Here is a 22,983-nt window from a genome sequence, read left to right on the forward strand (position 1 = left end):
TTCAGACATGGTTTTGCCACATGTTTTTCAAATACACTCATGAAAATAACACATTCTTATCATCATGTATAACTTAAAATCTCATGCATAAAATTGTCAATCATGGTATCAAAATATTTAATATTACATCATTATGTATTTCTTCAAACCAAACATGACTTTATTTAATCAAAATCGAGAAATAACAATGGAAATCAACGTGATACACATTATTACTTCTTTACCACATATAGCATAATTTCATATTTTCAATCAAAATTATTTTGTTTGTTTATCATAAAATATATATTTTTCATGATTATTTTCAAAACTACTAGCATGATCATAATTTTTGTATTTTTATTTTATTATTTAAACATGTAATTTTTAAGAAAATTAATTCTATACTAAAAAAAAGAAAATGCATTATGGGAAGCATTATGTAATTTTGAAATAAATTAAGGGGGTTTTGATTACCTCATCGTTAAATGCGTTTAAGGCGTAGTTTGTCACCTCGCCTTTGTTGATTTTCTCATCGTCTTTGGAGGAGCTCGATTCATCCCCCCCTTTGTGTTCTTCTTGCATTCAAAGCAAGTAGGTTCATTCTTTTTAAGTTTATTTTTGTTCTTCAATTCTCGCTTTATTAATTTTTTAAATTTATTAGTGAGTAGTTCTTGTTCACCATCACTTGAGCTTATGCTCGAGTGGTCTTCAAATGTTCTATGTCCCAAATCTTTCCTGTTCTTTGGAAGATGATTTTGTTCATCATATTCATCATGTGCATTGTGCACCATTTTATATGTCATAAATGAACCGATTAGTTCTTTAAGTAAAAAAATATTTAAATCTTTTGTTTCTTATATTGACGTTACTTTTGACTCCAAAGCTTTAGAAAGTGATCGTAAAACTTTACTAACAAGTTCAAAATTCGAGAAACATTTGCCAAGAGCTTTTAAACCATTGACGATATCCGTAAAACGGGTGTATATGTCAACAATGGTTTCGCTCGGCTTCATTCGAAAAAGCTCGAAATCATGCATTAAAAAGTTGATTTTCGAATCTTTAACTCTAGAAGTGCCTTCGTATGTGATTTCAAGAGTGTGCCAAATATTAAAAGTTGTTTCGCACGTAAAAATCTGATTGAACTCATTTTTATCCAAAACACAAAATAAGGCATTCATAGCCTTTGCGTTTAAAGAAAAATACTTCTTCTCCAAATCTGATCATTCGTTCATCTAAACTTAGAGGGAAGTTGAAAACCGTTTTCAATAATATTTCATAAATCCAAATTCATAGAAATCAAGAAAACTCTCATTCGAGTTTTCCAATAAGTGTAGTCCAATCCGTTAAACAACGGTGGACGAACAACCGAGAAACCCTCTCGAAAGCCATGAAGAGTCATTTCTCTCGGGAGTAAATCCGAAATGAGAAATACCGAGCTATGATACCAATTGTTAGGATCAAGAGCACTAAGAGGAGGTTTGTAGTAACGGCGATTCGGATTTCTATCTTAACGCCGATTCGAAAAATACTTAACTATGAAATACGTTCATAAATGAGCAGAAGGCAGTAAGCTACTGAGGAGGTTTGCAGTAAAGATAAGATGCTCAAAGTAAATGCAAACCGAGATTTAGAGTGGTTCGGTCAATCTTGACCTACATCCACTTTTGGCTTCCTCCACCGATGAGGTCACCGACGTCCACTATAGGCCTTCCTTCAATAGGCGAAGGCCAACCACCCTTTTATAGTTTCACTCCTTTTGATAGGCTTAAGAGACAACCCTTACAGAAATTTCTCTCCTCTCTTGAAAGATCAAAACTTGAAAGAAAAGAGGGAGGAGAACTTCTAAATTTTACAACACTTTTGAGCTCTAAAATCACAGAGTAAGATCAAGCTTTCGGTGCCCTTTCATGCAGGAAAGGGTGGGGTATATATAGGCCCCAAACTAGTTTGAATTTGGAGCTCAAAAATATCTTTTCCCGGATTTTTGGGGTCCTGGCGGTACTACCTCCTGACTGAGGCGATACAACCACCTGGCAGCTTGGAGACTGAGCCTCTGGGCAGTGCCACTGCCTGATAGGGGCGATTGCACCGCCTGGCAGAGCTCGGAGACCGAGCTCAGGTGGTTCCACCGCCTAGTCTCGCTCGGAGACTGAGCCTAGGCGGTGCCACCGCCTGACCTGGGCGGTTGCACCACCCAGCTTTCTTGGGAGACTATCTCCTGGGCAGTGCCACCGCTTAGTAGGAATTCTGGTCTGAATGGGTTGATCCATTCGACCCAATTTGGATCTATCAAGGGCCCAATTGCCCCCAGATTAAGTTAATGGGATCACCTCTCATTCCTAACTTAATCTACATGCTAACTACGATATTTCTTAAGACATTTACTGCAACTTGCTCTGACACGTCAATCGCTTCTTCCGGCGAACTTCCAACGAACATCCGATGAACCTTTGGCGATGCTCCGACGGACTTCCGGCAAACTCCTGAACTTGTGACGATCCACTTGGCGAGTTCCGACGAGCTTCTTTGGCAAGCTCCTGAACTTCTCGGATTTGTTCTCGTAGAACCTCCGACGATCGTCCGGACTTCCGTCGAACTCTCGAACTCCCAACGTGATCATGGTCTTGACTCCGGCGCAACTCTTGCTGCATGTCTTACTTCCATCGTAATTAATCCTGCACACTTAAAACAAAACTTCGATCGAGATAATTAATCCTAAGCAATTAACCAAGTTGTCCGGCATGTCATTGGTCCCTCGACGCTTTGTCCGATTATTCAGCGCATCGTCCTCTCCTACGGCCTATTACTCTATCGGCCAATTGACTCCACAACTCCGATATCCTTGGTACAACACTCGCTCTTCTTGGCCCGATGCCCGAGTCCATGGCCCGAAGCCTTCTATCGATACGTCGACCGATCCATCAGCCCGACGTCCAATCTTCTGACATGTTCCTCCGGCACAATATGGTTTTTTCTGCTTTAATTATCTCATCCTGATCGAAGCATCCTGCGTCACTCAAAACGAAGATTAAAACATAAACACATATCAAGTGGTTTCATCATCAAAATACGAGATTCAACAGACTTGGTAGTCTTTATGAGGATATTTAAGGCTTATGTGAAGAGGGTCATTATTAACACAGGCAGCTCTATCGATATTCACTACTTTGATGCTTTTTAAAAGTTTGGGCTTTCGACTAACGATCTCACCCCTATGATTATTTCACTAACGAGATGTGCTAGAGACTCCGTCTCCTCTCTCAAGATTATAAGCTTTCATGTCACTTTTGGGGATGAGCCCTACTCTAAAACAATGATAACCAAAATTATGATAGCAGACATCCCTTTGGTGTACAACATGATCATAGGTCGATCCATGCTCAACAGGGTGAGAGTAGTGGTGCCAACCTATCACATGATGATGAAATTTTCAATTAGGATTAGTGTCGGAGAACTAAGAAATAACTCGAGGGAGTCATACCAGTACTATCTAACAATAGAATCCCTACTAAAGAATGCCTAGCCCGAGGCACCGTCAATGGACCCTCGACATTTCGCCAAGTCCCTCCCACATCCAGAGTCAATGGAGTCCCTGATCGAGGCACCCTTATATAATACTCATCACGATTAAGTCGTTAAGGTTAGGGCAACACTTCTCGAAAAGAACGTCGAGGTGTTTACATAGTCACTAAGAGACATTCTTGGAATCGACACGAACATGACCCAACACCACATGAACATCTCTTCCAAGACTTAGCCGGTGAAGCAAATGCTAGTCATATGTGCCCTACAAGCTAATCACGTGAGTGATGACATATGTGACACGACACACATATTTTTTATTTATTATTATTTATTAATTTTTTATCATTTTATCTTATATGTTGCATATGTTATGATGTCCATGGATTTGTACAATATGAATCAGATCATGATGAGATCATGATAATGAGACTGATTCACCTTTAAACACAGACCATAAATAATCATAGTCGTACGTTATTCAAGAGGGGTGTCAAGATAATCAGATAGACTGGTGTGCTGTGTACTCATCCATATAGAGACGATTGGTCTCATAGTTGCTCGTGCGGGGACACTAAAGATATAGTGCATATACTCATTAGAGAATGACTTAAAGCCTATCACGGTAAGAGGACTCAAAATTTGCCATGATAGAGGAAGGACTTGAAGCCTACTATGGTGGAAGGAGGACTCGAAATCTTCCATGGTGAAGGAATGACTCAAAATCTACTACGACAGAGGCATAGTCCAAATGTGCCCGAGGCGTATAAGTCGAAAAAACTGGACCCTTGACAAGAGAAATCTGTCACGGAGGATACACATGCCAAAATGTGCTCAAGACACGTGAGTTAGGAAAACCTGACCCGCTTGAGAAGAAATCCACTATGATAGAGGCATATTTCAAAATATGCTTGAGATGCGAGTCAGAAAAACTCAACTCGCATAAAAAGAAATCTATCATGGCGAAGGCACGATCCAAATGTGCCTGAGGTATGTGAGTCGAAAAACCCAACCCGCACTAAGAGAAATCCATCATGATGGAGGCACAGGCCAAAATGTGTCTAAAATGCATGACTTGGAAAATCTCGACCTATGCTAAGAGAAATCCGCTATAGCAAAAGCATAGAGCAAAATATGCACGAGACACACAAGTCGAGAAAACCCATCCCGCGTGAAGAGAAATCCACAACGATGGAGGCACAGACAAAAATGTGCTCGAGTTGTATAAGTCAGGAATACCCGAGCCGTGTGAGAAGAAAGCTACTATGGTAGAGGCATGGTTCAAATAAGTCCGAGGTGTATATTAGAAAAACCCGACCGGCACCAAGAGAAATCTATTATAACGAAAGCCCAAGACAAAATATGCCTTGAAGTGGGAAAACCATTCTGCATTAGAAGAAACTCGCTACGATGAAAGCATAGGCCAAAATGTGCTTGAGATGCGTGAGTCGAGAAATCCGACTCGCATCAAGAAAAAATCTACTATAGCGAAGCCCAAGGCAAAATGTGTCCAAGATGCTTAAGTCGGGAAAACTTATCCCACGCAAAGAGAAATATACCACAACGAAGTTGTAAAGCGATATGTGCCCAAGACATGTAAACTGAGAAAACCTGACTCAAGCTCGAAATGCGCAAATGGGTCTGTCAAATGGGTAAGTGATAGGAAATATATTATTCATTCGACATATAAGCACCACATGAAAGCCAAGAGAAACCTCCACTTATCTGCTTATGTATTATTCATTCGAATAATAGGAAATATATTATTCATTCGATAGGAAAAGGTCGGTCAACCTCCACTTATCTGCTTATGTGGATAAGAGTCCAAGACAAACCTTTCAAAGCTATCTCCCCTTATGCCCAAGTGGACAAAATGCCAAGCGGGGAACAATAGAGTAGTTATATATTTTCCCAGCGAGGTCAAGTATAAAAGCTGATCATCTATGAAACGTTATGGGACTTTCTTCCAAAAAAAAAAAAAAAAAGCATACCCATTAAGTTCTTTAAATGTCATAGAGATCAAGTCAAAAAATTCTCCCAAAATCAATCTTAATACAAATGATGCCTCGAGAGATCGATGCTCCAACCGTGGAGCCACCTCGATCACTCCTGCACCCTAATAAGTTTCAATTAATGGATATAATAAAAAATATAATTGTATATATATATCTTATATTAATTATATTTTCCTTTTTATTTAATTAAATTAATTGTTTTCCTTTCAAAACAAGCGGAACCCTGCATGCCTCTTCTCAACAACCGTCACGGCGTTAATTACAACAGAAACCGGCATGTATGCTCTGCTTTCTTCCTCCACCGCCACCACTCTCACAGAACCAACCTCCTGCAAGAAGAAGAGCACGAGGAGGAGGAGAAATAACCTCCTTCGCAGCCAAAACCCGCGCCAACGACATGAAACCACCATCACCAGCCGCAGATCACCGCCACCCACTCCCCTCCTCCTCTCCCTCCCTGCAGCTCCCACCAGCCTCACCCGAGCCGAAGCCCTCGACCGCGTCCTCGACGACCTCGAGACCGCCCTCGCCCGCGGCGTCCCTCTCGACCCCTCCTTCTTCTCCTCCCTCCTCGAGACATGCGCCCAAATGCGCTCCCTCCGCCACGGCGCGCGCCTCCGCCTCCTCATCCCCGGCGCCCTCCTCCGCCGCAGTGCCGCCCTCTCCTCCAAGCTCCTCCGTCTGTACGCTACTTGCGGCCAAGTAGAAGAAGCACACCGCATCTTCGATGAAATGCCGCAACGAAGCAAGACCGACGCGTTTCCTTGGAACTCGCTTATTTCGGGGTACACCGAGCTGGGCCTCCACGAGGATGCCATGGCTCTATACTATCAGATGGAGGAAGATGGCGTTGAGGCCGACGAGTACACCTTCCCCCGGGTTTTGAAGGCGTGCGCTGGAATCCGGTCAGTTCGCCACGGCGAGGCCGTCCACCGCCATGCAGTTCGCTCCGGATTCGGCAGTGACGTCTTCGTGCTCAACGCGCTCGTCGACATGTACTCCAAGTGCGGCGACATCCTGAAAGCGCGCAAGGCGTTCGACAATATAACCAAGCGGGATGCGGTGTCCTGGAATTCGATGCTTATGGGTTACATCCGGCATGGGCTTCTGCCGGAGGCGCTGAAACTTTTCAGAGGAATGGTTCGAGCTGAGATCGAACCTGACCCCATTACCATCTCGGGTATGTTATCAGGGCTCACCGGCACGAAGAAGCTCGGGCTTCAGATTCATAGCTGGGTCATCCGCCGGGGGCTCGAGTGGGATCTATCGGTCACGAACTCTCTGATCACAATGTACTCGGAGCAGAACAGACCGGACCTGGCGCGGTTGATCTTCGAGTCGATGCCGGAGAGGGATTTGATCTCATGGAACGCTATCATCAGCGCGCACCGCAGGGACCATCGCGTGCTCGCTATGTTTCGGCAGATGGAGGAGGACTCGGGGGTGCTACCGGACCGAGTCACGTTCGTGTCGTTGCTGTCGGCGTGCGGGAACCTGGGACTGGTAGAGGAGGGGAAAAGGTTGTTCGCCGAGATGGAGCAGAGGTACAAGATGAAGCCCGGGATGGAGCACTACGGGTGCATGGTGAACTTGTTGGGGAGAGCGGGGTACATTGATGAAGCTTACGAGCTCATATCGAAGCGGATGCCATTCGATGGGGGGCCGACGGTATGGGGGGCGCTGCTCTTTGCCTGTTCAGTGCACGGAGAAGTCAGCACAGCCGAGGTTGCAGCGGAGCGATTGTTTGAGCTGGAGCCCGACAACGAGCACAACTTCGAGCTTTTGATGATGATTTACCAGGACGCCGGAAGGAGGGAGGACGTAGACAGAGTGAGAAGAATGATGGAGGAGAGAGGACTGGAATCATCAGAATCTTCATTGTCGCTCAAGTAAGTATTTGTTGTTGTGTTCACTTGCTGTGAAACATATAAACTTCGACCTGCCATGCATTACCAAATCAGTTATAATTTTTAGTCACCTAATATTAGAATTCTTTTATTATTATTTTAATCTCGGTTTCACAATCAATGAGGACACAATTGCAGCAATAAGAACAAATAAAGATAATTATAGGTTTTCACACAATGCTGCTACCAGACAAGAAAAAGAAAAGATATCCTTGCAATAAAATTTCTTTATGTTACCACATGTACAATTTTAAACTAAAGCAGCTAACGGCAAGGAGTGTATCGAGTGGCAAAATAACAAAGTGAAGTAATATTATGGCTACTTTGTAAGAGAAAAGGATCTTGATATAGTGAAATAAATTCTTAAGTACTTTGGAGATTGGAGAAAATGAAAAGAAACTAGTGTTTCCTATCAATACCGATACACAGACCCTCAACTTAAGGGTAAGAGTTTCAATGTCAAAATTTTACAATGGCTAATGAACAATTTCCTTATGCAAATTAAACATCAGTTAAATATAATTAAGGATTGGTAAATAAATCAGCATCTACATGTGTGATGCATGTATACTAGAACTCTAGGGGTCTCTCACTCTCAAAATCCACTAGTTCAGATGCCATTTGGTTCCGATCACGTCTGTGCTTAGATATGGAATTTGTGTCTCGAGAAGTTATTGTGGAAAAAGGAAGTCTCATCCAATCATAACTCATCTTTTTCATGATTGTTCTGCGGACCATCAGGCGGCAGTGATGTTGAAGTAACTGGTTCATTGGAGTCAACCTCTTCACCTAAAATTCTTGCAGTTAATTGTCGTGCCTCCACATCTAAATCAACCCACTCAGGAACTATTCTCCTAGCGCCCTATATCACAATAGCACCAGGATAAGAAAAAGGAACTGACGGGTGAATCTATAAACTTATTAAATTTGCTAAATTACTAACCTGTAGCTTTGGCTCCTTTGTCATTGGATTGTTACAGAGATCAATTGTCTTTGCCTTTGCCTTTGTTGCATTTCCGCACCAAGATTCACACCATAGCCATTCTTGGGGAAGAGAGAATATGGGCACTGTGTGCTGAGCATAGTTTGGAAGATCCTAGAAAAATCCAGAGGTAAATGATGTCTAAGTTGGTATCAAGCTAATCAGAAACATAATCATATATAAGGGAAGAGACTGGCCCAGCACAGGGTTTTGGTTAAGCATTCTTGCAAGCGGAGGTTGTTTATAGGAGTATCTGAAAGCTAGTTTACAACTTTACATTAAAGATGGACTATGGTGTTTAACATGACCTTGCATAGATAATTTAAAACCTTATATTCAGCAAATACTGGAGGCAAAGAGGGATTGCAATTTCTGTTCACCATGTAACTTGTTACTTTGGTCATGTGTCATGTGCATATATGGATGTGATGGATGTCTCATAACCAACTTCCATCACTAATTATAACCCCACCAAAATAACATTCAGTAGCATATTGTGCTGATACACGTTATGATATTTATAAAGAAAAAGTCATATAATGGCATTCATTAAAGCACAATATATGTTTTATACATCATAAGTCAGTATGGAAACAAGTCCAAAAAGTTTTCACTGAGATGCAGATGTTGATATTTTCCTCACTGCCCCAAAAAGACGAGATCCACCAATTCAAATTAGTAACAGTACGAAAGGTAAATGAAGATCTTGAAGACTAGGATTTGAAGGTTCTTAGTTTGACTAGGGCCTTGTTGATATTTTCCTCACTAGACCTCAATGATGGGAGCAAATAGCCACCTCAAATGGTTAGGATAATGGTATAATTTATTGCTTAAACAAACTCATTGACCTTCTTAGTCATTGAGGTATTTGATTCTAGCGGTACTTAAATACCCACTCTAATCAAATACCAAATCTCAACAAAATTGTAGCAAGCTTTAGTTAAAGCTGAGAATTTTATCATTACTTCTAACAATTCCACTGATGAAATAGAAGAAAACATTGTGAGACTTCTTTTGAGTATAAGATTCTTTTCTTCAAGACGAACAAACCCATAAAAGGAACATGTCTTCCAAGGTGGATAATATGGAAACACTTTGAGAGCTTAACTTATGTTTGTTTTATCAGTCCGATCGGTGCAATCTTATCTCAGAATGCAGAATTTTGATGATCTTCAACAGAATAATTTGGATATAACTAATCTAGAATAAATATTCAAAGGAAATAAATGATAACATAGCCAAAAGATTACCTGATCAAGATTAGAAAGACTGTTAGGATCTTTGCTAAGAGTTTCATAGTATACTCTTAGGGTATCTCCAGCAGCAGTTTGGCGGAATTTCATCAAATCAACAACATATAAAGCACTGTAGGGCCATCATAAATTGATCAGATAAACTACAAAAAGAGGAGTACTTGGACTGAAATAAAGATACAGGATGGACATGAAATATAAGTTACCTAATGTGATAAGGCTTTCCCTGTAAATGGTCCTTCCAGAAACCCTTTAACAAGTTACAACCATATAAGAAATTAATTAATAAAATAGCCATATCTTTTTCTTAAAAGAAAATTGTTTATCAAATTATCGGATATAACAACTAGCAAGATGGCACCAACTTGTCTCCAAAAGCGATATCCATCCATCTCCTTGTTATTGTCACAAAATGGTGTATATGCAAGAGCTCGTCCTTTTAGATCCATGTCATAGAGATCTCCCATATCTGCCCTTACAATTTGATCTGCATCTACGAAAATTACCTGAATGCAATGTTGCCAGAGGATTCCAATAACTTAGTAAGGGAATAGACCATAATAATAAAAGCACTTAAATATTTGATGCAGAAACTAAAGAATTTGCAATAGACACCTTTCTAAGTGAAAGTGGAAAAATAACATCAAGAAATAAAATTTTGTAAGCCCAGATTATCCGTTGCTTCTCTTTCTGTTTATGAAGCCATGTTGGCCACTTGTATGTAATGAGCTCATATTGGAAACCATACTCTTGAGCCATGTGAGGTATGACATCCTGCATAAGAAATTGATATTGTTAGTTTGTTACCAATACTATAAATAATTTAGGTTTTGTATTTGAACTGCACAAGAACAAAAAGAAAGAAAAAAGAAAATAAACACAAACTTACTTTAAACTGAGGAGAAAGATAGTTTTTAATAAACCAAAATTTTACTGGCCTTTGAGTGTTCTTAAGAACACTCAGAATCATGATCTTGAGGAAGCGCTCGTACCTAGAAAAAAAAAGTGAAAATGATTGTGATAAACAAATGTAATAAGAGCATTTTACCTAAAATTTCATAGCTCATGAAAGCAAACATACTTCTTCCTAAGAGAATTGTCAATGATTGAAAAATGTGTTCCATTTGTATTACCCTCTCAACAGTTGTAAATAGAACAACCAAACAACCATTGTATAGATACTATATAGAAAGTAGCAAAACAAGAATGGATACAGAATTTTCAGGTACAAGTTTGTTCAAAAACAAGTCCAGGTTTCTCAACAAAAAAAAAAAAGCAAAATGCAATGTGAAGCTAAGATGGAAATTTTTGCTTGATACAAGCCTATATATACACTCAATAAACCACAACCTAGTGGTCATGAATTGAAGATAAGCATCGGAAATAAAAATTGGTCAAAACCATAATGACTCCTCATATACATGAATATATACTCTTCTGAATTTTAGTATGTGGTCCATAACCAGTTTTTAACCTAGAAAAGCTTTGAAATTCCTTGAAGCAACATCTAGCATCATAGCAACAAGCTCACAAGAAATGGTGTCCATTAATAAAGTAGAAAGATTGGGTAATAGATGCCATATTCTAGATTCAGCAAAAGGTGGGGAAATGCCATATTCCATTGGGATTTGTTATAAATCTGACAGTGCGACCTTGAGATATTTTATATGCTCATGCAGGCAAGATAAGTCTTCCTATGTTTGGATGTAACAAAAAGAATAAAATTTCTTTGGCAGTACTGAATTCTATCTATATTTGAACAGCAGATATATATATATATATATATATATATATATATATATATATATATAATTATAATCATGTACTTACAGATGTCCAGAAGCAATTGAAAATATATTTATTGTCTCTCCTTGCCTTCCAGCCTTCTTGTGATCCTGAGAAGAAAATTCACAACATTGTTGATATAGCTTAATGTTGTTGAAGTACAGCTTATAGTGAACACAATATACAAAAAAGAATCCAAGTCGCATAAAAGGGGGCTATAAGACAGACACATTGAACAAAATTATATCATTGAGCTCAAGGGCATCAAAGATCTTGTGAGAAAATTACTATAAGTGTTGTGAAAGATGCTATGCACTAAAAGGCGTCGATGCCTGAGGTCACCCAAACAAAGCAAGGCACTCATCAATATAAAAATTATCAAAAATATAATTAAAGAGAAATATAATAATTAAAATAAAAATTAGACAATTCATGTATTTCGTAGCATTCAATATTTAAAATATCCCTACTAATAAGATAGACAAGGTGGGCTGCCGGAGGCCCTAAGCAAAAGCAAAGAGGATAGAGGGTGGTCGAAAGAAGAAGAGAAAGAGGAAGAACGAAAAGAAAGAAGGTAGCCCAAAGTTAAAGGCCTACAAACAGAGTCAAGTAGATAGACAAAAAAAATCCAGAGACCAATCTACTTAAGGGGAACCAATCAGTCCCCAAGGGGAGGTGGTGGCGACAGCTAGGGAAGGAAGAAGGGAAGGGAAAGAGAGAGAGAGAGAGAGAGGTGTGTTCAGTGGCTGCTGGGAAGGAGAGAGAAGAGAGAGGGAGGTACTGCTAAAGTGGGGAGCTACCAATCATTGACAAGAAGCAGGTGGCAACTCAAGGAGAAGCAGTGTTCTGCTCCCTGGTCGTAATATAGGTTTTGCTGCAAAGAAGTGATCGCGGGATCAGTCATCACAAGTTGGGGGGGAAGGAGGAGCTATGAGCGCAGGTGGCAATGACAAGGAGTTGTGCACGCAAGCAGTGGTGAGGAGCTATGTGTAGTCACTGGCTTGGTTGAACTGAATCAATTAATTCAGGGTCAACTCAAGCTCAATCATATCGATTTGGTGGGCCGCCAGCCTAAGCAGCACCCAATTAAATTTGCCAGCCTGAAGATTTTGGAGGTGCTTGGACCATGCCAGTGCTCGGGCACTTAGGCATGCGCTCCAAAATTAGTATAAAATAAAGCAAGAAACCTGCCTAATAGATGATACACGCTGTAAAATTATATAGTGAAATGTTGTATAACCAACAAGCAAGATAAGCTCAAAAGAACAAGCAAGATAAAGCATAAAATACAAAGAAGACAAGATAAGAGCACAATAAACCAGTTATAGTATCTGACCATCATCGGTAACAGCAAACTGAGGAAAGAAAACCTTACAAGTCTATTCTCTCCCTTCCTTGACAACCCACCGCTGCCAATCATTTCTGATGCCCATTTTAATATATTTGTATTCCAACTATTTTGACCTTCCTGTAGATAGTTGACATCATAAAGTGCATTATAAATTTACAGTGTAAGTTAAGATGGTATTAAGTATTAAGACCACATACTTTTCTCTTTTCCAGCAGTTGATCATCAGAAGCATTCAAAAGTTCCTCATGTTCCTTCCCCCTCTTCTTAGCTACTTCCAAGTGTACAAGTTTACCCCTTAAATCATTTATGGTAATGAGTTTTGCAGATCGATTTCCTGGACTTCCATCTCCACTTTCTTTGAGTGCATAGAGGTCTGCACTTCGACCAGGAGCAAGCTGTAGATACCATACCCCAGGGGAAACTTTCATTTGCCAGTACCCTAAATTGGCCATAACAAGTGTATCTACTAAGTGAGGCCCTCTCTGGGTACCAAGAATCAACTGAAGCCCACGAGGTGGATCATGGTCCTTCTCAGCACAATGCCCTACAAGACAATGTTTTGTTTACTGGAAACCCCTTAAAAAATGTAATGTTTTAATAGTAAGGACAGCTATACCTGTCAAAAGAAGAGCTTCAAGTTCAAACACAGCCTGCAATGTCCTCAAATCGCCCAAGTTCTCCAGAAGAATATTGTCTAAGTCATGGCTAAAGAAACGAAAAAACTATATAACAAATTGAAGGAAAAAGAAAGTATGTATTTTGATGCATAATTGTAGATTGATAAAAGGAACAACAACGGAAACAAGATAAGATCAAAAACAATATGACCGGCAAGCAACATACATGGCAACAACTGGCTCAACAAGCCACGGCTCAGGGACGTCAAGATTCATAGTGAGAGTCTTTGATAGTGGCATATTTGAAAAGAATGCCTTGGGGCCATTTACTGAATAATCAACATTGCTGAAATCATCCAATGAAGGGACCACAAATCGATAGTAGTTTTTCAAAGGGAGATCTGCAAGAGAACTCTGCATAAAATACAATACGCACATAAGGTCCTGTACAATGTACTCCTATGTAAATGCACTTTCATAGGACCAAATAGATGCAATACATACGAGCTAGAAATATAGATATTTAAACAAGAAATAAAATCAACAGATTGGTGTGGTGATTGACATTATTCATAAATGGTTAGACGAATTCACACATGAATATACAATAAGTAGAACGGAGAGCATTCAGACAGAAAAAGTTCTAGTAGAGCATGAAATACCTTTTATTTAAACTTGCTACCATCACCTATCTGAACTTTATCTTGAAAATACAATGTGACCGTTTTCCATATGTACTTAAAAAATGGGTCGAATTATGTCTAATAGCCTGTTAATATATAGCTTAGATTTTAGAGTTTTTAGACACATACACAAATTTCACTCTTATTTCTAGGATGGTTGTGACTTGTGATTATAACCTGAAAGAAAACTTTTATAAAGAACTAGGCTGGCAAATAAGTACATCTCAAACTTTCTGAAGGACGAAATAGCTTAATGAATACCAAACCTTCTCTGAAAATAGAACTTATGCCATCAGATTCATAAAGCAAGGACCGCATAGCGAACTCCAACATACCACAAAACACAAAATTGTTACTCAGATACAAAAAGCCAAGCCAACTTGTGACCACAAACCTTGAATTTGTTTACCAGGAGTACATGCATATAACAATTTTCACACATATGACAATTTTTTACGCTTTCAAGCCTATCTCAAATTTCACACTATTATATGGCATTTCCTTGAACTTTCAAGAATATATCAAATTTCATAACCAAGTTCCAAATAACTTCTACATTGATAAAAGAATATGATAATCATAATGCTTATTTTTTAAGACAATACACAAAACTAACATGTGATTTGCAAATTACCACAGTCAATATACTTTGAAATTAATACAATCACTATGAGGTATCTAATCAGAATTTTATATATATAAATGCCTACCAATTTCTATGTTAAACAACTGTCAGGATTTTCCATATGCTAATAATTAGCATTTCTGTATAAAAATAATACATAGACATTGAGGTTTATGTGCAGTGGAACACTCTTACATGAGCCCTTGAGCTAGGCTAAAGTCAAGTAGTCAACTATGCCAGAAATTGTTCAAAATCAACCAAAGTTCCAAAGTGAATTATAATTCGCTCATTTTGTCCATTTAAGATTATTTAACAGGGAAGCCAAGACAAAAGAAACATAAAAAAGAAAATTAGGAGTTAGGACTCTCTCTTTAAAATAGAGGAGGTGCTGATATTATTGTTATTTATTGCCAAATCATCCACTATTGGATAAACAAAGAAAAAAAACATGAGGAAAAGTGAGGACAAAGAGTGACCATCATCCTCCTAGGAAAAAAATGTCATAGCAAAGACAATTAGTATAATGAAACTCATGATTAATCACAAATTTCCATGGATGTCAAATATAGCTTTTAGTTCTCATTTTCATTTGCCTTATTTATTAGTTCACTTTCATGGTAATTACAGAAGCATCAAGATCAGAATGGATCCATCACCATCTCCAAAGCTGCAAATAGATTAGTTTGAAGATCTTGTACGATGTATATATAATCATCATTTTCTATGTTTTTTAATAATTATATATAATCATTTCTTTATAATTTTATATAGGTTTTTATCTTATACTTTTTGGTCTCATGTCACTAGATATTTTATGAAAAATATGATGGTAAAAAAAAATTTTAACAGGATTTTTCAATGATTTATTTATTTTTTTTGAATTTTGTTCTGGTTGATCTGGCCAATTCAATTGATCCCAAATCCCAATAATATACACTGGAATGCCCTAGTTAATCCTGATACAAATATCAAAAATCTAAACTAGAGCTTTCAATACATCAAAGTTGTTAACCACATAATGGTTTTATTGAATCAGTATACTAAGGTACTGCATAGCAAGGTTTTCAAACCAGTATTCATACTCATCAGAATTTTATTGAATCAGTATATGACATAATTCCACCTAAATGCCCCAACAAAAAACTAACTAATTGTTTAATATGTTTTCACCAAACTATACAGTCAAACGGTCTGGTACACCAACGGATTATGACGTGGTGCAAATCTTAAAACCATGAACATATGTAATTGTTTCTTTATTCCAGATACTGGTCCGACAAGTTATACATCCAAAACATGAACACAAAAGAAATTTTCGTAGCATTTAGCATTACTTTCACATGAAAATGAAAAAGAGGAACTTTTGATGACAGATAGTTTTACACATAACGGCATAAACTAATTGTTACAATACAGATGTATCAGACAGTAAAAAACAATTGGCTATTTAGGAACCTAATTTGTTCACAGCTTCTGGAGCTTGAATATTATATGAAACAGAACACAACATTAGAGCCAAGAACTTACAACTGGATTTAGGACTATTCTCATGCTTGGTCGAATGCAGTTCCATAGTATACGAAGAAGTGGAGAAAGCTTTTGTCCCGAAGGACTTAGAGGATCAATTACAGCATCAATATGTATGCTGGAGTTTCCAGTATTCAGATTGACAGCGCTGAGAAAGAAATTAGGAATTAGAAAATATAATGATGTCTGACATTTAGTGAACTAAAAAACAAGAGACTTTACATCACTAAATGTCAGAAAAAGCTTTCCAAAATTAGGCAATAATCCAGAGTGGACCTATTTACATAAACGACAATGGGCAAAGAGAATCAATCTGTGGACATGAACACATGGATATCTATGGAGAAAGAGGTACAGGATTAGTGTACCATAATAAATTAATAATGACAAATGATCATCTGTAACTAGAAAGTCAAACAAGATAAAATGTGTATGGTACAAGTGCAACAACTTGAGGGTACTTCAGAATACAAAATCTGCAAAGACCATTTTCTTATATGCATATATATTAAGTATGCTTATCCTTTGCATTTTACAATGGCAACCAAGAAGCATGCTCCAAAAGACTGCCTTAACAGGAAGGTTAGAGTGGAGCACCTCTTTGCAACATTTTAAAAAATGGGCAAGCACCAAAATGGTCTCAAGCCCTCAAAGGCGCCTACCATAATCCTAAGCACCAAGAACCAATGAGACTTAAGAATCATTGCACCAGAAAGAAAATATCACAACTACAACAATGGCCCCCTTCTATGAACAAGGATCTTTCGTAAGAGTTATCCTGCAGTGTATAGATGATACATCAACATCTAGCACGAGATGACATGCATCTTAGTGCAATCAATGGACCAAATAGATAGGAATATTTTAATTCTTGCCCTATTGCTGCAAGTGTGATTGTCATCTCAATCTTTCTATCTGTATATAAGCATAGAATATACAGATATGCACTGGATTTCAAAAAACAAAATTAAATAATGCTGGAAACAAGAAAAAAATGCCTATTTTATCCCCTTTTTTCAAACCTTTTCTGGTTATATGCAATCATGTTAGACAGCTATAAACTCAATTTCAGACCATAAAACAATAAATGAGATATAGAAGCCCTTAATTATGTGTACATGCAAGAATAACCCCTTAATTAATGGATAATTTCGTAATCAAGAAAAATGTACATGCTTGAATGAACCCTTAATCATCTCTAATCAGTCCTTAATTAGGTGTACGTGGAAGAGTTAACCCTTAATTATCCCTTAATTTCCTAATCATAAAAGAATAAACATTTTCCTCAACCTAATTATATAAAATTAACTTAGAGTTTAGGTATCAAATTACCTTGATTTGAAGATGATTTAGATCTGATCTTGAGATTTAAGCCCTTTTGGGATGCAAATCAACCTTCTTTCCTCGATTCTTTTGGAAGGCAATTAGAGAGGTTCTAAGCCTTTTACCGAAGAAAACAAGAGATTGAGATTGAGAATGTAGTTGAGAAAGAGAGTGAGTGAGAGTGGCATAGGAGGTGAGGAAGGTAAAGGGGGTGTAACGCCCAAAAATTGAAATGGTTTCAATCACATCAATCCTGTTTGTTTGGTACAAAGCAACTCTTTTGCATCTAATGAGATCAATGGAGTGAAAGGATGAACTATACCTCCAAATTAATAAAAGGCCAATTTTTTACTAGTTAAAAAATCTATACAACCATTAATACTGCCAATAGGGCCAAATTGAAGTAAAGCCCATCCCCCACCCATCTCCCACCATGCAGACTAAAGAAAAAGTGGACGACCCACTGACCTCACAGAATAACAAAGACCAAGTGTTGCGTGTTGAAAAGCAACAAACAAAAATTTTCATAATTTTTAAGTGATACAATATGAAAAATTAAAACCTTGGATGCAAACAATAATATTAATAGAAAGAACAATCTTTCAACATCATCATTATTTGTGAAGAATTGCAATGTTCATATTAGCCTCACCATACCTGTGATACTTTGGATGCAATATTTATTACAGTATTACATATTAGCTAATAATGAAAGCCTACATTTATATATGTGATACTTTGTAATGTTCTTTATTAATTGCATATGCATATTGTTTGGCCCTCTATTATGGATCATATAGGATGAATGTGTGTTATGTCATATTAATGTTTGGCTTACATTATATCAAGGTTTTGAATACTTGTCCGTATTGGCATAACGAGCTCTGCTCGGAACGATACGTACCGATATATACCGTCGGTATGCTAGGGCGTACCGATGGCACACCCTAAAATCTTAAAAATATCTTCACCTACCATGCTAGGGCGTACCAATGGTATGCCTCGGTAACGGTCGAAATCCGAGGTGGTACCGGTCGGTACGTCTCAGTATCGATTGGTACGTCTCGGTACCGGTCAAAACATTGGAATTGCCCGGTAGAGGATGGTCCGCGTACCGGTATTCTCTCGGACCGATACATACTGCTCATATCGAGCAGTACACATCGAAATTGAGAACCCTGATCATAGTATACTTTATGTAGACTATTCATATTTCAGAAATTTTAATTTTTCCTTCTGTAGATCTATCATCATTTATCACTAAATATAAATACTTCTGTCTCTTTTTTATGTTTAAATTATTCTTTAAGCCAAAATGAATAGCAGTCCGACATGGTCGATTCACTCTGCTCGAGATCAGTTTCATATGTTGATCTTAATGCCTTAAGCCTTGGCAATAAATAAAACAAAAGACAATATACTAAAGCAGTGCACAAATATGAACTTAAAAATTGGTTTTGTTAAAGCAACCGAAAAATGTTATACACAATCCAACATAAATTTGTACCATGTTATCAACTATTAAGTGTAACTCTGATCCAACTTTTAGATAAGTGCAATAATTGCCAAGCCAAATTATAATCTAGAATCCCTAACAGACATGCAACATTGACTTCTATCTATTAGTTAGGGTTTTTCATTAGTTAGGTTAGGAAGAAGAGATCTCAGGTGACCAGCTAGCTATGCTTTACCAAACTGCATATATGAATGAACGATGGAACAAGTATTATCAATGTTGTAATTCTACAACGACGCATGCATAGCATGGGTCTGTAGCTAGTTTTTTATTGTACACTAATATCCCCATACCTGTAAAGTCAAAGTCACATTCTAGAATTCCTTTCTATACTTTTAGTAGCAAAAACAAAAAAAGGATAGCCAAACATCAGTCAAGACGGTGGTATGTTGTAAGAAAGCATCATTGCAGGTAAAACAAGTGAAAGCACATACCTATGTTTTGCATTCAAAATTTCAAAATGGGCCCTGTCAGAACTCCGTTCACGTGTAGACAGCAAAGAGGAAACTAACATGATAAGATCACTGTAAAATTTACTGCAAGTAGAGGAAATGGAGTAAGTGTATGTACTGGGAGTTTATGAATTGGAAAATATAAAAGCAATGGAGATTATTCCCAGGTATTACCAAAGTGAAAAATGAAATACAACAATATGAAAATGGAAGATTGAGAGTAAATCATGAAATTATGAATAAGTAAAAGACATAGTTCAAAGGGAGGATTACAATCTAATCTAGAAGAAATCTACGAAATACTCCATTCTTTTATAAAATATCATGCTAGAACATCATGACATTATTTGTTTCATTACAATAGATATCATACTTCTTCCTGTCTATCTAATTGTTCAACGATCTATGTAGTGTTGGAAGGATGGAAACTTATCTTTCGTCACCATGGCATTCAAATAAGATGTTATCCAATCTAAATGGCTTCCCAATTTAGTATGACCACTATTCCTTCAAACAACCAAATTTGTATTTCTAACAAACTGGTATTTTTCAAACAATACAAAACCGTGATAAACAGCCTCAATGCAGTGGCATACAGAACACTTGATTGATTTTGCTAGTCCAATTAAACATCAATTTCAAAGATACAGATGTACATTGAGATAATCATTGAAAAGCTAATTTGGGGCATATTAGCTCATTACTCTAACTGGACACAAGAATTGATATAGCCATCACAGATAAGATGTAATACTAGGTGTTAACCTAAACCCACTGAAAGTTGTTTCAGTGAGAAACTTACCCTCAGAATTCAGCCTCGCTGCTAATCTAGAAAACCTTTCTCAATAGAAGAAATTAAAGCATTGGTCTTCTTGTTGATCTAGGACAGAAACCCAGGACCTAATGGCTTCTAACAAGCATGAAGATCTTCCAAGGGTTCTTGGAGACGATTCATGATCTACCGAATCTTCCAAGGGTTCTGTGATGGATCCAACTCAATTAAGAAACTAGATCAAGCATTTATTACCCTTTACTCCTAAGATGGAGAATAACTCTGTCATCTAACACTTACAGGCCGACCAGCCTAATCAACTATATTTGTAAGGTATTCACAAAGTTCCTACTAACAAGTTCACTAAGCCCCTCATCCAACTCCTTTATCTGGTATAATTGGCTTTTCTGAAAGAATAGATGTTGCTGATTGTTTCAGATCAACAATCCACGTATGTGCAAGGAGTGGTGGATTTTGAGAAACTTTAATAAGTTATACTGAGATTTCATTCTCAACATCTTTAAAGCCAGAGGTAGCATCTCCAGTGTAGAGGGAACAACTATATCCACTGTGGGATATATGTATTGTTAGAACTCTCTGCATGCAGTTGACTAAATCTTTGGTTTGCTGGGCATTGTATAATGAGTCTACCAAAATTTTCTTCCCATATATGAGGCCTAACAAATGAAGAACCATTTTATCCGTTAATCTTCATTCTAGTAGTGAATGTCCATTTACCTTAACAACTAGCAGGCTGAATTAGGTGTCCAGTATCCATGGGATCTCTTCATGAAACCATGGACTAGTTCACGAATAACATGTTGATTTTCTCATCAATTGATGAAGGTCAATTAATGGAACATGAAGTTGCACTATACTAAAATTTTCTGGCTTGCCATTGTCTTTGATAAATGCAAAATCATGGTATCTAGGTCCTAACATTGAGGAAATGTGTGAAGATTGATGTTCAATTATCAAGCCTCTAACCTCCCTTTGAATATTTAGGAATCCTGCACATACCTGACAAGCATGCAAAATTGGGCTGGATCCCTCTTCCAAACAAAACTAAAATAATACTGGAAGAATGGAAATCCAAACTATTTCACAAACATATTTATCATATTATCTCAGTGCCCATCTACCTCCATGGTGTAGGTGGACTTTATAATGCCACAGGTTAGGGATTGAAGGACTTCCATGAAGCACAATCCTTAAAAAAGAAGTGTTTCAACTTTCAATAAAGATGATTATAAATGGAGATCATTTTATACGTTTGGATTTTTTTTTTTTGTAAACCTATTAACAAACTCTTCAAACAATTTCATACCCAAACCTTTAAATATTTTAAGAGATTATAAACAACTATGAAGAAGTAACTGCAACATTGGAAATTTACCTTGTCAGGTCATCAGGATCAACATCTACCCATTCCACTTGATCAATAATTTCATAGATGTATTTAATTCTTAGTTCATATTCCACAGACTCCAAAAGACTCAAATCATCACTTAGAAAGGGGCTCCCATCTTTGAGGATAAATATCTAAAAATTAATGAGTTAGTACAAAATGAATCAAAAATCAATTAGAACTTTTAGCATTGGGCAAATTATATTAAGTAATATGGCACTATGTAGCTCACTCTTCCATTTGTAATTACAGCATTGGAACCATATTCAAGACCAAGTTGCCCATGCAAAAAACCTGAGACCTGCATATTTGAAAAAGCAAGTCTCAATTAGGATATGTCAAAGCAAAACTCAGATAAGCAGAAGAAGATGAAAAACAAAATCTGCAATGTTGTCCACTAAAGACCTAGAGCCACCATGAGATCAGGTCTCCAAGACAAGAAAACTGAAAAAGAGCTTTAGCCAAAACTTTCATCTATTTTCCTTTCAAGCCCTATAGTAGAAAACAAGTGCCATGACAAATTGGCCACAAAGAATAAGCCCTACTACAAATCATTGCATGACAGAGTTACAACTTTTACATCTCAATGGTCATAGCTACAAACAAATAAATAATCATTTTATTTATGTAATGAAAATATTTTAATTATGTGTCTATGGAGAATGATTTAAATATCCAGTAGTTGTACAAAAAATTATTAATATACAACAACATTAGTACAGCACCAAAAAAATTATTAATCTACTGATCAAGGCTTCCAATACCATTAGTACAACACCAAGAAGGAACTTCTACTAAATCAGCCAAATCTTCACTACCTATCAAAGAACAGATGGAAAAGAAAAACAATAAAGAATCTGTGACCAGAAGATCCTTCATTTTGGATAAATTGAATTCTATGAAGAGATCTATTATTTAAGTAGTACAATAGAGTCATATATCCTGGAGACTTTGAATTCAATACTAAGTCTTGAAGTCACATTTCCATAAAATAAACTTTCAATTTCTGATCTAATATATACATTGGAACCAGAAAGTTTCCAGTTATAAAGTTGACATCTAGGTACTTTCTAGATTTTTTGATACAACTACAAAAAACTCATCTTGCAATTGCCAATTCTTATGATTTTATACTGATGGCCATGAAACATTTGATTTCGATTGCACTAACCTACGAGCAATTGTTCCATGGTAGATATTAGAAAACTATGGTATAACACTTGATATTTCCTTGATGAAATAATGTCAGAGCTAGTTTAATTT

The 22,983-nt window shown here is 37.4% G+C and overlaps 2 protein-coding genes across 2 annotated transcripts in view; one reads left to right on the top strand and one right to left on the bottom strand.

Annotated features, from left to right (window-relative positions):
• The first annotated feature begins 5,664 nt into the window (after positions 1-5,664).
• LOC135638189 (pentatricopeptide repeat-containing protein At4g25270, chloroplastic-like) lies at positions 5,665-7,529 on the top strand. Its single transcript, XM_065151197.1, has one exon. It carries the CDS (start codon positions 5,796-5,798, stop codon positions 7,410-7,412), a length of 1,617 nt encoding a protein of 538 aa, XP_065007269.1. The 5' UTR covers positions 5,665-5,795; the 3' UTR covers positions 7,413-7,529.
• A 239-nt stretch (positions 7,530-7,768) lies between these two features.
• LOC103984945 (UDP-glucose:glycoprotein glucosyltransferase) overlaps positions 7,769-22,983 on the bottom strand; it is a 33,118-nt gene continuing 17,903 nt past the window's right edge. The window contains exons 21-36 of the mRNA XM_009402529.3: positions 21,953-22,021; positions 21,709-21,854; positions 19,523-19,624; positions 16,250-16,397; positions 13,641-13,828; positions 13,414-13,502; positions 12,995-13,341; positions 12,822-12,914; positions 11,492-11,556; positions 10,551-10,653; positions 10,277-10,435; positions 10,027-10,167; positions 9,868-9,911; positions 9,659-9,773; positions 8,370-8,522; positions 7,769-8,288 (exon numbers count right to left, since the gene is read on the bottom strand). Of these exons, the coding sequence (XP_009400804.2) occupies positions 8,127-8,288; positions 8,370-8,522; positions 9,659-9,773; positions 9,868-9,911; positions 10,027-10,167; positions 10,277-10,435; positions 10,551-10,653; positions 11,492-11,556; positions 12,822-12,914; positions 12,995-13,341; positions 13,414-13,502; positions 13,641-13,828; positions 16,250-16,397; positions 19,523-19,624; positions 21,709-21,854; positions 21,953-22,021 (2,124 nt within the window). The 3' untranslated portion in view covers positions 7,769-8,126. The remainder of the gene's footprint in view (positions 8,289-8,369; positions 8,523-9,658; positions 9,774-9,867; positions 9,912-10,026; positions 10,168-10,276; positions 10,436-10,550; positions 10,654-11,491; positions 11,557-12,821; positions 12,915-12,994; positions 13,342-13,413; positions 13,503-13,640; positions 13,829-16,249; positions 16,398-19,522; positions 19,625-21,708; positions 21,855-21,952; positions 22,022-22,983) is intronic.

This window comes from Musa acuminata, chromosome BXJ3-5 (assembly GCF_036884655.1).
Source record: "Musa acuminata AAA Group cultivar baxijiao chromosome BXJ3-5, Cavendish_Baxijiao_AAA, whole genome shotgun sequence".
Classification (NCBI taxonomy): Eukaryota; Viridiplantae; Streptophyta; class Magnoliopsida; order Zingiberales; family Musaceae; genus Musa; species Musa acuminata.